Below are 15,467 nucleotides of genomic sequence, written 5' to 3' on the forward strand. Positions count from 1 at the left end.
TGCTCTGTACCAGCTGCAGCCTCCAGATCAACATGGGCAGCCCCACAAAAAACCATAGCTGCCAAGTCTCCCGTTTTCCCCGGTAAATCTCCATTTTTCCAGCTGTTCCTAGCTGAAAAAAACGGATTTTTTTGTTTCCCCCCGGTTTATTCTGGTGCGTCAGCCATTTTGGAACTGGGCGGAGCATGCTCAGAAGCGACTTTTGATGCTGCTCTGCCCAGTTCCAAAATGGCGGCAGCGCTACTTCTGGTCCGCTATATCTGACCCGGTCCCTTATTTCTCTGACAGCAACTTGGCAGGTATGCAAAAAACACACTGCAATAATCCAACCATTAAGTTCACCATGCCTAGATGGCTGTGGTGAATGTGAATGCAGAGAGGTTGAGCTGCCTTTCCAACACTGGTGTTGCTCCCCACCCCACCCAAATCTCTGATCATGTACAAGAGACATATGTATTTTGTGTTTTTATATTGTGATTTTATCCTGTGAACCACCCTGAGACTTGTGGGTTTAGGGGTGTATACAAATTTAATTAATTAATTAATTAATAATAATAATAATAATAATATTGAAATTCTCTTCCCTGCCAGGAAGGTGGCTACAACGGAGGTGACCACTTCACCAAGTAGCATATCTTGGTAAATTACCACTTGGTAAATAGTCATATGTACTCACCCTCAGTTTACAATTATTTACTGCCATCATGCATCCTGGAAACATGATTTTCAATTAGACAGCTATCGTTGTATCCCATGCTTGCTTTGCTATGGAAGATTTATTTACAAGCTTAAGTAATTAGCATTTCGCTCCTGCTCTATGAAACCGTTGTCACCTAATTAGCGACAGAAGGCATACCCACTAGGAAGCTTCCCATAATCCATGTTCCTTCCTGTAGCACCAAATAGGAATTGTGGGAAGCAAACTCGGGGGCAGGGGGAGGGGAATGGGGACAGGTATATCTTTTTCAGGGCTGCATTGTGGACTTTTTGCAGTTCCAAGAGATGTGGTAAGATAGGGTGCCAATCTGGGTCATTAACCACAGCCATATGGACTGTAGTGATCAGATCTCCTAACTAAATAATTGGTCAATGGCAGAGAGTCCACATGTACAGTCATTTCAAGCTCCTGCCAAGGGTCCAATGGCCTCCAAAAGTGGTTCCCCAATTATTTCCCCCATGGACCATGTGAAAATTGATGAGAGTCTTGGCAGACTACTTAATTATTATTATTTTGCATGTTGTAGTTACTCTAATGCACTAGGCTAGATGCTATATGATTTTTAATTGTATTTTGACACACACATCCTAGACCACCTGAACAAAGCTCAGACCACAGTTTAGGGACCCCCCAGCCTAGACCATTAGCTCTTAGTATTACAGGATCTGGGCTTCAGGTAAGTTTTCAATGGTCCACCATGCTCCAGGTAGTCAAGACAGCTGGCCTCGACCCACATCTGTAGTTTTCTATCTCTTACAGAAGATCACCAATAATGTAGTGTGAACCAGAAGACAGGAAGAAACAAGGTGCTTGAAGTCAGAGGTGTTTACACAATCCAAGCTATATCTGTTTTCATTTTTTTAAAAGTCCTATTGTGCATTCTGCAGAAGAGGATATCTATGAATAATGCAATTTCTTGTGCATGATTGATAATGGTTTTATTGCTTAGGCACTCCTAACATGCCATTTGATATCCTATCTGCCTTATTTTCCTGAGGAAAACAACTGCTGTCGAAACCTGACATGTTTATCATTGCAAAGCCAAGCCAGTTATCTAAATGGAAGAGCTCTTCTGCTGTGGTAATCTTCTATCAAGCCTTAGGTAGTTCACATGGAGTACATGCTATAATAGCTGTACATTAAAAATGCATCTAGTATGACAACTGCTTCTCACTGGAATGCTTCTCCATTGATATGGAAGGAGCCTCTTGCATAAAAGAATGGAGGCAGAAATCGTGATAGGATTTGAGGCTGCTGTTTTTCCTGCACTGATTAAAGAACGGCTCATTTGCCCTTGGAAAGTCCTCAGAAGATGTTTATTAGTTAACACGGAATGAGGGTGATAGGCCAAATAAGGATATTTTGTATTGACTGTTGTAAGTCATTCTGAGAGCTTATTTCAAGTAATAAATACATGAGAGGGAGAGGGAGAGGGAGAGGGAGAGGGAGAGGGAGAGGGAGAGGGAGAGGGAGAGTGTGTCTGTCATTCAGATTGCAAGGCTGATGGGCATTTTATAGCTTTCAATCAGAGGCTGCCTCTTGCTGAGTCAGACCCTGGTCCATCTAGTCTAGTATTGTCAACACAGTGTGGCATCTGCTCTCTGGGGTTTCAGGCAGGTGTTCTGTCCCACCCCTACCTGGAGATGCCAGAGGCTGAACCTGGGACTGTCTACATGCAGAGCAGATTGCTCTGGCCCCTTACCTGAGCCCCCTACATCTGAATCTTAATAAAGTTGTGGCCAATTTTAATCCCATAGAACATTGTCTGGTGTCATTATTCCGCTCAGGGGCTGTCTGGGGTTTTAGGGGACTCCGCCTGACCGCGCAAAACACCACCAACTTTCTAGAAATCACTGAAGGATCATACAGTTCAAGCAACCAATGGGCACAAATGGAAATATCAAAACGGATGCCCCCAAAACGAGTTCAAAATGTGGGGCCATTATTGGGAATAGGATAAATGGAAAGACAAAGCTAAATCAATTGCACAGGAACAATATTGGGTTCTAAGTTGGACCAGGAAGAATAAAATTCTGTCAGGATCTACGTCAAAGTTGAAATGCTCTGATGTTGTTTACAGTATCCAACTTCCACCACAATTACTTTGGAAACCTACACCAGGAACTTTACAATGTAGTAGTATGTCTTGGTCTACCAATTTGCAAACCACAGTTGTTGTTTTTAATGTTTAACAATGATAAATAAGGGAAATGGATCATACCTGGGAAAGGTGATGTCAAAACTGGTATTCTGATTGGTGACAAAGTCAGCACACGGCATGGCTGGATACTTGTCGATGGTCCCTGAGGGGCATCTGCATCTACTGATACCATGGCTGCTGCAAATGCAATGGTCTGGTTGCTGCCAGCTTGTTTAAGGCACCCACCTAGGAGATAACCAAGTATGATTTGCATTATATTCATTGAACATTGAAATTTTTTGACATTCACATAAAATCATGCACTCAGCAACCTAATCCTGCAAAAGTCCCAGAGGAGTCAAAGGAAAAATTCTATCAAAGCTGTTGCTTTCTCCATCTCTTTGACATGGTTAAGATATTCCCATTTTTGTAGTCCATGGAACACCTTTACAACCTAAATACCATGTTTTCCACATCTTCATCACAATGTATCAGATATGTGGTTCAATAACCAGATGCTGAAGAGTGGATAGAAAGTTTGGTTTGAATATAGAAGACATAGATTGAAAGCACTGCTGATCTATGAAACAAGTTGAGCTCCTTGGAAGAAAAGGAACTGCATGCAACATCTTTGCACCTTGCTTTCTACAAAATATAAAGAAATCTGTTATAATAAATGATCGGTTATAAAAAAAATCTATTAATATATTGCTTATCAGAAGACTTTGAGGAAGTTTACAATTAAAATTAACAAAAAAAACCTAAAAACAAGTCAGAATAATTCACCAACCAGTAGAACAACTGAACAGCTGGCAACAATGAATTTTTTTTTCAGACGTTACAAATTTAGGTGTACATCTGAAAATATAAACGATTAAAGTGATAAAATGCATTTCCAAACACACATTAGATTCCAGTGGTCCACTTGCCAAGAAGCTATAATGGGGTGCAGCTCCTCTTCAGTGTATGATCAGTAGCAAGCCAACGCTAGCCTCTTTGAAGGGGCTGCTGCTGCTAGGCACTGAAAGAGCTTGGACACAAGCTCATGGTACAAATTTGCATAAAAATGCATATGCTAATGCATGCATATATTTGCCTCTGAAAAATTAATATGAAGACACCCTAAAACTAAAAGGGGGACCAATTTTAAAATAGGGAAAGAGGCAGCACTTATGAGGGCTGCTGCACAAAACATGGAGCTCAGACCCCCAGACCACACTCTAACAATTGCCTACTCACCATAGTGGCCAGTGTCCATTGGGACTGGGAGGGCAGGGAGACCAATATTAAGTAGAGCCAGAGCTAATCACAGGCAGAACCAACTAATTCAAGTTTTGTCCCCATCCTCCTCCTGGCTGAGTCGTACAAGGGGCAGCACTAAGGCTAAGGAGGAAGCTGGTGGCAGGTGGAGGTTGGCAGAGGGCAGACTGCAGTTAGTGAGGCAGTGCCCCGCTTGGCCTAATGGTCTGGTCTTTACCTCCTGGTTCTGTGTAGCTACATATACACTATATTTTCCCTATCCAAGAATCTTGGGAACTGTACCCATCATGGATCTACAATTCCCAGCACTCTTAGCAATCTAGAGTTCCCAGGATTTAGAGGGTGCGTGCTTTATGGTGTGTTCACAGCCTTAGCATGTGAAATGATCCTTATATTTGCTCCTCAAATGAAGCAAAAGAATACGTTTATCAGAGGGTTTCTAACTTTCTAACTAAGAGCAGAAGAGATGTGCTAGTTGATTCCATTAAGGACTGGGAAGTACTGTGACAACGAAGAATTAACCTTTTCCTGCATAACGTCTACCTCTACAAAACAGGTTTAGGAGGAGACCTTTGGTTCTTAATCACTGCTAAGTATGCTAAATCAACAGGAAAATGGATAGTAAAAAAACTTAAGGAAAGTTAATTTGACAAACAACAGCTGTTACCCTCTCTACACTGAGCTCTGCATTCAAAAATTAAGCAATCATTAGCTTATTACATCATTTAGCAAATGTTTTCAGTTCAGGCGGAAATCCTCCCGGCAATAGAAGGCGAGTAGTAATTCTGAAAAAGCCCTGTTTGATCTGAGTCATGACTTTAGGCATTTCCTAGCAACATATATATATATATGACAGATTTTCTTTTGATGCCATTACCTACATGATTGCTGGGAATATATAGTCCATCTGCTCAAGGAGGTGAAAAGTTTAATAATGAACTGGCCTAGATGTCACAGGCTGCATTTGATCTACTTTTTCTTTTAAAACCCCAAATAAAATGTAGAAAGAAAAAAGAGGGTATATGTCCAGAAAAGATGCAAGAGAAATAAAACAACCACCTGACTTGCTACCATTCCTCGAGTGCATTCCAAATCTAATTTTAAGCAGCCTTATTCTGCTTTCAGAACTTTGTTCATCTTTCTCTTGGGACTAAGGTGGACAGGTGGCTTTCTGCATATTTCACTTTATAAATAAAAATGTTTTAATCAAAATCAGGCTGATTCCCCTGCTGGATGCAGAGTTGGGATTTTAGAATTGGTTGGTTGTTTTATTGAACTAGAGAAGTGCTTGTCATCAATACGGATGTTGCAGAGATGGAAATACAGTGGAACCTCGGTTTTCAAACATAATCCGTTCCGGAAGACCGTTCGGCTTCCGAAATGGTCAAAAACCAAAGATCAAAGGGCTGGCTGCAAAGTCAAGGGGGGGGGGAAGTCATCAACAGGTTTACCATACCCATTGAGCCAACCACCCATCTCCTACTACCCTTCTGAGGAATACCCCACCCCACCCTCCCACTATAAGGGTCTGGTAACTTCTGCTTCAGTGTATCCGAAGAAGTGTGCATGCACACGAAATCTTATACCCAGAACAAACTTAGTTGGTCTATAAGGTGTTACTCGACAATTTTTTAATTGTTTTTATTATTTTTATTTCAACTGTGTCAGACCAATGTGGCTACCTACCTGAACCTAGCATACTGGAAGTGATGCAACTGCCAAAAGTTAAGACCACCCTTCATGTGATTATGAACCTATTGAAATTTGGTATTCAGTTGACTTTCTTCATAAGGCACATTGTATAGCTACCTGGGGGAACTGGCTTGTATTGGGGGGAAACCGTTGGAACTCCTAGGCATAGTTTTTCTTCCTAGAAGTTCTTACCTTGGACAATGGACCTAAAACTATATCATGTAATTCACCATCTCTGGCTATAACTATGTTGTCTTAAAACCCTACCAAGCTTATCAGGAGTGGTCTAGGAAGAAGCACTTGTGACAGAAAGTAACTAATTTGACTGTTAGGTTCTTCTTTTATTAGGAAGGCCAATTTCAGTGGATTATCCTGGTTTCTGTAATAGCGATCTTGCTACTTTGGGCACACATTCACACACTCACACACTACACAATTACAATAGCATAGAAGAAAGGACATTGCTCAGCAGTAGAGCGCACAATCCAATGGTGAAAGATCCCAAATTGCATTCCTGATGTGACATCTACAGGTATGGCTTGGAAAGATTCCTGTCTGAAAATCTTAGCTGCTGCTTTGTGTTATAATACTGAGCTTGGTGGCCTGATGTTCTGAGTCAGTACAAGGCAGCTTCCTATGTTTCAGTGAAATATGGCCGGCACTTGAAATCAAAGACAGAATAAATGGAGTTTGTGAATTAAAGGCCTCGGGGGAGAAAGGGGGAAGCCTGTCTAACCAAAGAGAAGCAGAAAGGTAGACATTTAGCATAGAGTTTGTTCCTGTTTTTTCCCCAAAAAAATGATTCGGCAGCTCCCATGATTACTGATGGCTATGTGTTGATTAGGTTCTTCTGTCTCAGATTCCTCAGAAAACATGCCACTTGCTCAGAAAATTTGATGGATTGCAAAAATAGAGTGAGAGCTGCCAGTCCCGGCTAGATCTGTATTTGAAGTTAATGGTTGTTAGGATTATATGTTTTCTTGTTTTGCTACAACAAGTCTGGCTGCATGTTTCTTAATTGTTGCTGCCGCTATTGCCGGCTTCTGCCATATGGATATTGATTGTTGTTGCTGTTTCTCTGTCAGTTCAACTAGTTGTTGGCTGCCAACATGCTAGAAGGCTCTCACAAATGTGAAAAACGAAATATTTGGGAAACCGATGAGCCTAAGAAACTTCAGTGAGTAATGAGAGAGAGAGAGACAGAGAGAGAGAGAGAGAGAGAGAGAGAGAGATATCTTTCGTTAGAAGCGACAACCACGCACCCCCACCTCTGCACTTTCTTTTAAAAGAACTTCCATTAACCTTGAGAGAACTCTACCAAGTACTTTTCTGGAGCAATGCTGGCAAATTCCCACTGTGTCAAGGATATGTTCTGATATGCATGTCATGAATGATCACATGGGCAACCTTGTTGGTACTGTAACGCATTTGGGAGACTGCTTGAGGGAAACCTACGAAATCGAGCTCGGGGTAGGCAACATACGCAGAGCACTTGAACATCTCTGCGTTAAGCAGAAACTGTATAGCCCTGTTAAGCATTCTTAAATTGTTTCCATGGAGGGGGTGCTAGCTTATGTGTGGGACGCCAACCCCTCTACCCTTGCCCTGCCCCTCTGAGCAGGATGGTCCTGAAGGTGGATTTGTAAGTGTGTCACCTGAACTTATAAAGCCATATACGGCTTATGCCCAGACAATCTGGTCTCCCATATGAGGCAGCCTGGGCTCTGAAGCCCTTCTTTCAGTTCCACCACTCCCACAGGCATGCTTGGTGGGGACATGGGAGAGGGCCTCCGCCTAGAGAAGGAAGATTGACTCCATCTTGTTGTCCTGCTAGCAGAAGACCTTTGGGAACTGACTGTTTTTTTTAAGGAAAGGGCTTTAATAGAACTCTGCTGTTTGTATTGTCTCTGCAAGACATCACCTTGCAACACATCTGTCTGCAAGACATCTGTCTCAAGCAGAGACATCACCTTGCCGACAAAGGTCCATATAGTTAAAACTATGGTTTTCCCAGTAGTGATGTATGGAAGTGAGAGCTGGACCATAAAGAAGGCTGATCACCAAAGAATTGATGCTTTTGAATTATGTTGCTGGAGGAGACTCTTGAGAGTCCCATGGCATGCAAGAAGATCAAATCATCCACTCTGAAGGAAATCAGCCGCGAGTGCCCACTAGAAGGACAGATCCTGAAGCTGAGGCTCCAATACTTTGGCCACCTCATGAGAAGAGAAGACTCACTGGAAAAGACCCTGATGTTGGGAAAGATGGAGGGCACAAGGAGAAGGGGACGACAGAGGACGAGATGGTTGGACAGTGTTCTTGAAGCTACGAACATGAGTCTGACCAAACTGCAGGAGCAGTGGAAGACAGGAGTGCCTGGCGTGCTATGGTCCATGGGGTCACGAAGAGTCAGACACAACTAATCGACTAAACAACAATGTAGAGAATAGAGGAACTGGCACTATGCTCTCAATCCATAAGAAGCTAGAATGCATCATGCCTAGAATTTGAGCATTGAACTTTTACTAGCATATACTTGGATTGAATGCAAAATCCAGGCCGACAATGGGGAATAGGAAAGACTTGGAGAAAGAAGTGAGGTGTATCTGGGGGAAGATGCTTAGATCAAGTCGTTTGCTTAGCCTTAGAAATGGGCAGACGGGAACAGGCACATCATTCAGAAGTGATCACGATTATTCACTGTGCTTTCAATATTGTACATAAAGGTCAAGGGGATTTTAAACACATGATTCCCTTGGCCTGTACGGTGTGCACATTTTGATAAAGTGGTTTAATGATTTTAAGGTTCAGTATGAGAATGTCACTTAACAATGGAGTTTACTGAAAGCTAGACCTTTGCATTAAGAAAAAAATATTTATAGAACCATGAATTTAAAAGCATCCTTCATGCTACGGTTGCAAACAATGACTCGCTTGTCACCTGTGTTTAAAAAGAGCAATATTGCTCCCTGGCTTCGGAGCCAGCAGGCATGGTTATTCTCTCTGGCTACAAACAATTATAATCTTATGAGTGATACCACCCAAATAGGATGTATGTCTTTGCATCTCTGCTCACTTGTTTCCTGGCAAAGCTACATTAGGATGCACTAAATTAGAAACTTATAAAATGGCAATCAGTAGTGTGTCACTTTGAATACAATATTGTAATCCTGAGATATGCAAAGTAATAATCAATTAAAAATTCACAAATCCATAAATGCAAGCTTGTAAAGTCTTTTATAATGCTAAAGGGACTCACAAGATATAAACATTCCTTCAGTTTTTAACCATACTGATTTTTATTACCTGTTTGTATTATGCTGGAATTCATAGTGTTACCAGATATATTAATTTACCACATGCTGTATTCCAACCATGCCAAAGTGTTGTGACTTTAAATCCTAGGAACTGTAGCTACAATTCCAGGAACCCTTAATAAACTACAATCTCCAGGATTCTCGGGGAGCCATGTGCAATGTATGGTGTAAATGTGACCTCTATCTTACAGGGAGTCTCTATGAGTACTACATACTTTGCCCTCTAATGTGTGGAGGACAATAGGGATGTAATTAAAGGTGGGGCAAGTCTGACCAAACTGCGGGAGGCAGTGGAAGACAGGAGTGCCTGCCTTCTCTGATCCATGGGGTCACGAAGAGTCAGACACGACTAAACGACTAAACAACAACAACAACAACACAACAACAACAACAACAACAACAACAACAACAACTAGCACATCCCCACTCTCAAATGAAGGGCACTCAGGCTTCAACATTGCATACAGTTTTGGGTTAGGCTAGACTCTCTCCTAAGTCCACCATCTAATCATAACTGTGATTGACTCTGAATTTGTTAAGGCCAGTTGTCAGGCATACATTGGCTTCAAGGCTTTGGGAACCTTTGTTGCCGAGCCTGGTGAATTAAAAGGCTACTCTGGACCAAACAATAGACTTTTGCTGCTGCTGTTGTTTTTTTGCAGCAGAAGTGGCATGTAGTATAAATCAGGTTATTTTCTGTCCCTTAAATAACCCAACTCCTCATAGTAATGTCACCTCCTTTACAAAGGGACTCACATTGATTGCAGCAAGTGACAGCTGCTCCCATCTCACTATCACAAACTCCTGCTGCTTGCTTCTTCTCTCGTGTTGGCCAGCACTCATACCACAATCTGGTTTATTTTTGTTTATTTAGCAAGATGTATACACACTGCTTATTCAGAAAAAACCCCTCTAAGCAGCTTCTATAAAACAATGTAAAATACTCATAATACAGATAAAGAACTTTAAAAAAAAACAGCTAGACAAATATGTATAATTTGGTCAAAAATAGATAAAAGTAACACCACACACACAAACATGTGCACTATATATCAGGAATAGGCAAACTCAACCCTCCAGATGTTTTGGGACTACAACTCCCTGACAACTGGTCCCGCTAGCTAGGGATGATGGGAGTTGTAGTCCCAAAACACCTGGAGGGCTGAGTTTGCCTATGCCTGCTATATACAGATCTCTATCTCTCTGTCTGTCCATGTACATCTCTCTCAGTCCTTTCATGGGGTGAAACAAACATATGCAGCCAACTTCACACTGCCAGCATGCCACAAGCAAGTACACAGGATGGGCTTCTGGATAGTGGGGGAGAGAGTACTCCCACCTTCCTTCCACATCCTTCAAACCCAGTTTGATTGCAAGGGCACAGGACCTTCCAGCTCTAGCAACTGATCTGCCACATCAAGAAATAAGATAAAAACAGAGAATTGTCGACCTGGTGCCCATAGGCACCAAGGAAATTCTGTGTGGACACCTTGGTGCTCACATGTACTGGGTTACCAATCACATAGCTAGCAGGAGAAACATTGATTCATATTAATAAAAAAGCTCAGTAAATCTATGACACAGAATTCCTAGGCACAAATATCAATGAAGTAATAATAGTGAGTGCCTCTGAGCTTATGAAGAGTTTATTTCTCTCACCAATGAGCGACTGTGGCCTGTGCACACTCTGAGAATTAACACATTCTTAAGGGCTATAAAAGGGATGCAGGTGGCACTGTGGTCTAAATCACAGGGCCTAGGGCTTGCTGATCAGAAGGTAGGTGGTTTGAATCCTCGCGACAGGGTGAACTCCCATTGCTTGGTCCCAGCTCCTGCCAACAGTTAGAAAGCACGTCAAAGTGCAAATAGATAAATAGGTACCGCTCCGGCAGGAAGGTAAACAGCGTTTCCGTGCGCTGCTCTGGTTCGCCAGAAGCGGCTTAGTCATGCTGGCCATATGACCCAGAAGCTGTACACTGGCTCCCTCGGCCAATAAAGTGAGATGAGTGCCGCAACCCCAGAGTTGCCTGCGACTGGACCTAATGGTCAGGGGTCCCTTTACCTTTAAGGACTATAAAATATATGAGCAGCAGGTCTTTCTGGCTCCTGAGCATTCCTATGTGTTCTTTGGCTAAATATTTAGTCCCGACTTCAGGCTTGGTCTTTGGTTTGTACTCCTGCCTTTACCATGGGCTTTGACCTCTGGAGCACTTCTCAGTTTCAGTTCCTGCTTGTTCCCTGACTCAGCTCCAGATTCCAGACTCTCCACTTGTCTTCAACAGCTGCTTCACAACCCACACATAAACCCATTGAAAAATCACTGCAAGACAGCAAATGCTGCTGTGACTGCCTGGTACATTTGACTGCATCAATATTCTTAATTGGAGGGTGCCATTCCTGAGGCCAAGAGCTTCAACTGGGGAGACTGGAGCTGAAAGGACTGTTGGCAGAAATTTTCATGATTAGGCAATTGCTAATTCAGGTGTTTCATGCAGCCTGCAAATCATATGGGCTGATGTTGCACATCCCTGAAGGTGACAGAGACCTGAACACACAGTTTCATGGTCCTAGACCAGGCACCCCCAAACTTTGGCCCTCCAGATGTTTTGGACTACAATTCCCATCTTCCCTGACCACTGGTCCTGCTAGCTAGGAATCATGGGAGTTGTAGGCCAAAACATCTGCAGGGCCGTAGTTTGGGGATGCCTGTCCTAGACCTAGACAGAGACCATGAAGTTCTTATTCTAGGTGCACAGTGAAACACTAAAGCTACTGGCACTTATAACATTATGACTTGCTTCCTTTGCAATGACATAAACTATGAAAATCTATAGCAACTAGATAGTGTCTACCAAACGTTCCAAGGCTCACATTTCTTTTGACCATTCCAAACATATTTGGAGATTAGTCTTGTACCCCCATTCCCCATGGCTCATGTGACAACAGGGTTGAGGGAATGGATCCAGCTAATGGGCTGGATTCCTATCTCCTTCCACCTTGAGCCAATATTGACAGGTGGGTGAGGCTGCCCACCTCTCAGTCATCTTATGCCACAAACAGGTGGTTTGTTTACCTTTGCCTGCACGGTTTGATTTCAAACTCTGCAGACAAAGCACATTACTTTGAAATGCCAAAAATCAGCTGATTGTTGTCTTTGCAAACACAGATGCCTGCAGAGGCACAGGACCTGAGAATGTTGGGCGGTAGTCAACTAACTGTTACTTAGAGTAGACATGTGGGACTTAATGGGCCTAACTCGGTCACGTTCATTGATTTAAAAGGGTCTGTTCTGAGGAAAACTTAGTTGAATATCATTCTCTGTTTCTGATAGGAAGTCACATTTTTACCTGCCCCATATATAACATAAGATGTGGGGCAGGTGGATGTGGATTGGCCAAAACAGTCTCACAAGCCAAATGGGGAGATATAGGAAGCTATAGGATATAGGAATATTTCCACAGCTGTTACAACGTGTGAAAACACTGTGGCAGTCTGTTGTCTTAATTAGTACCAAAGGATATTAAAAGATGTGTTTACTGTTTGTAGCACTTACCTATATATGCCAACACATATATGCATGTTTGTCATATATGTGGGTGTGCATGCCTGTGTTTCAATGAATACCTTGCCTTTTGATCAAAAGATCTCCCAGGCACAAGAATCCACTGATTAAAAAGTCTGGCTAATGCTCCATCTTGTTCAGTATTGCCTACACTGACTCCCCAGGGTTTCAAAAATAAGCTGTTCCTAGTCTTAACTGGAAATGACAGGGACTAAACCTAGGACATTTTGCAAGCAAAACATGTGCTACTTCTGCAGGGAATGGGGGAGGAAGCTAGCTCCTTTTAGCTGCTCAAGCTCTGGCTGACAATGGAGTCCAGGCTGGCAAAAACTTATAGATATCATTATTCTCAGGGCACAAATAGGGAAACAGTTGATAGAATGACCTGCTGCACCTACTCTGGCCATTAAAAAACACTGGCTCTGCACCAGTCAGTAGATCACAATAGTACAGTGCATGGACTCCAAATCCCACAGAAACTATGCAGAGGTTGCAATCAGGCTACTGAACAAACCAATAACTTCAATTCCATTCCTTTAAAATACTTCCAGCTTCCCCTGAGCTTTCCAATTTCCTTTGACTTTCTGCCATGCTACTACTTATCCCTGAGAACTGCAGAAAGCATAATGACCGCTCCCCACATCAAATGTGGGGATGGGGCAATATTTGCATGGTCGCACGCAGCCCCTTGGACCCCAGTGTGGCTCTTGGTAGTTCGGGCTGGCTTCATCCTCCCCAGGCTATCCACCTACCCCAGTCATCTGCCCACCTGGGAGGCATTGCCAGGGGATTGGCTAGGTAAGGGCAGGGACCACCCAGCCCACACAACTGAAGGTGAAGCTTACCTGTGAAGCAGCAGTCGGCTCCAGAGCTTCTCCCACCCTCCCCTCCCTCAATTAAGTCCTCTTTTGCAGGTTAACCTCTTTTCCACAAGTATGCAGGCGCTGCTATGTCAGGGCCGCTGTTGAAGGGCCGGAAACGAATTTTCCTGCATTGGCAGGTTTTGCCTTTCCCATAGCAATACACCACAACTTTGGCGGTTACAGGCCTTGGGCAGAATCCTTTAGTCTATCTTCCTAAATGGGGGGGGAGCGTGAAGCAATGGCCCATGCCCCCTTTGTGGCGGTGATACCAGGGTTCCCCGTTAAAGGGGTCTTGGGGGCGGTATTGGCCATACGCTGAGAGGTTGTCATTGCTCTCCCCTCCAACAGCGGCGTAACGGGGGGGCGGGCTCTCTGCTTGAACATATGTTCTCCAGAGCTAGCCCAACGCCACACATTCTAGATAACCATGAAGTCACCCAGGTCCCCGTCTGGGGTCTGGGAAGGATAAACGCTCAATGCCTGAGCCAAGGTCTCCCTACATCTGAACCTTAATAAAGTTGTGGACAATTTTAATCCCATAGCAATAATAATAATAATAATAATAATAATAATAATAATAATAATAATAATTTATTATTTATACCCCGCCCATCTGGCCGGGTTCCCCCAGTCACTCTGGGCGGCTTCCAAAAAAACAGAAATTCTAAAATACAGAAATCCATCAAACATTAAAAGCTTCCCTAAACAGGGCTGCCTTGAGATGCCTTCTAAAGGTCTGGTAATTGTTCTCTTTGACCTCTAGTGGGAGGGCATTCCACAGGGTGGGTGCCACTACCGAGAAGGCCCTCTGCCTGGTTCCCTGTAACTTGGCTTCTCGTAATGAGGGAACCGCCAGAGGGCCCTCAGAGCTGGACCTCAGTGTCCGGGCAGAACGATGGGGGTGGAGACGCTCCTTCAGGTATACCGGACCGAGGCCGTTAACTTGAGTCATTATTCCGCTCGGGGGTCGCCTGGGGCTGGGGGGACTGCGCAATAAATGTGTATGGCTTTCAGGGAATAAAAGAAATATGCTAACTCTTGTTGCACATCTTGAAATATTAAGTTCAATGCAGTAGCTTTCATTGGAAATCAAAGCTACTTCAAGGGTATCAAAAGGCTGTGTGTCACTTGGCTGAAGGTCAAGCTGACCTTGACAAATGAAGTAGTATCTAATAAATGGTTGATTAGGTACATCTGCTTTTTAGGTGGCACATCAGATAAAATAAGAACATTGCTAAGTTATCATTAAATGACTTGAGTCCTTTGACCCTTCACAAACTGTTTAAACAACAAATATTGACCAGAGTTGGGGAAGAACAAGGAAATAACCTCTACTTCCTAGGTGATAAAATGATGTGTCATTTTTTCTATCTTTGGGTCAACAAAAAGATTATGCAGGTTTCTGAAATCTGATTTTATCTGCCATAGTATATTGACCCATTTCTCTTTCCTACAGAAAAAAAATCAGCTTCCAGGTATTTGCAATTGCCAGATCAGACATGTGAGCCTTGCCAACCTTCAATATTTCATAATGAATGAGCAGTCTGTTTTTATTTATTCCGCTGCCACTCCACTTGAGAGAGAGGGAATGCTAATAATTATGGACAGTGGAATTCCTTACATGAATATTCTGTTTCTCACCATGAATCCCTATATATATTCAGCCATGACAATCACATTAAAAGTGTTCTAAAAGAAATTACATTCCTTCCCACACATTATTTGACAAATAAGTATCTCATAAATGCAATCTTCCCATCACAACTTCCACATAAGAACAATTGAAATAATTTTAGATATCAACAGTTCTCCGTGTACTGGATTGCCTTTATGTTTCAGTATTCCAAGGAAGCTATGCAAACCAGAGTTTAGTAATCTATTTCCTTTTGGTCACTGCATAACATCCCACAACCTA

At 42.9% G+C, this 15,467-nt stretch overlaps 1 protein-coding gene across 1 annotated transcript in view; it reads right to left on the bottom strand.

Moving 5' to 3' along the window:
• Positions 1-15,467, bottom strand: part of TCERG1L (transcription elongation regulator 1 like) — a 158,323-nt gene that overhangs the window by 130,727 nt on the left and 12,129 nt on the right. Inside the window, exon 4 of the mRNA XM_035138259.2 lies at positions 2,940-3,104. Within this exon, the coding sequence (XP_034994150.2) occupies positions 2,940-3,104 (165 nt within the window). The remainder of the gene's footprint in view (positions 1-2,939; positions 3,105-15,467) is intronic.

This window comes from Zootoca vivipara, chromosome 5 (assembly GCF_963506605.1).
Source record: "Zootoca vivipara chromosome 5, rZooViv1.1, whole genome shotgun sequence".
Taxonomy (NCBI): Eukaryota; Metazoa; Chordata; class Lepidosauria; order Squamata; family Lacertidae; genus Zootoca; species Zootoca vivipara.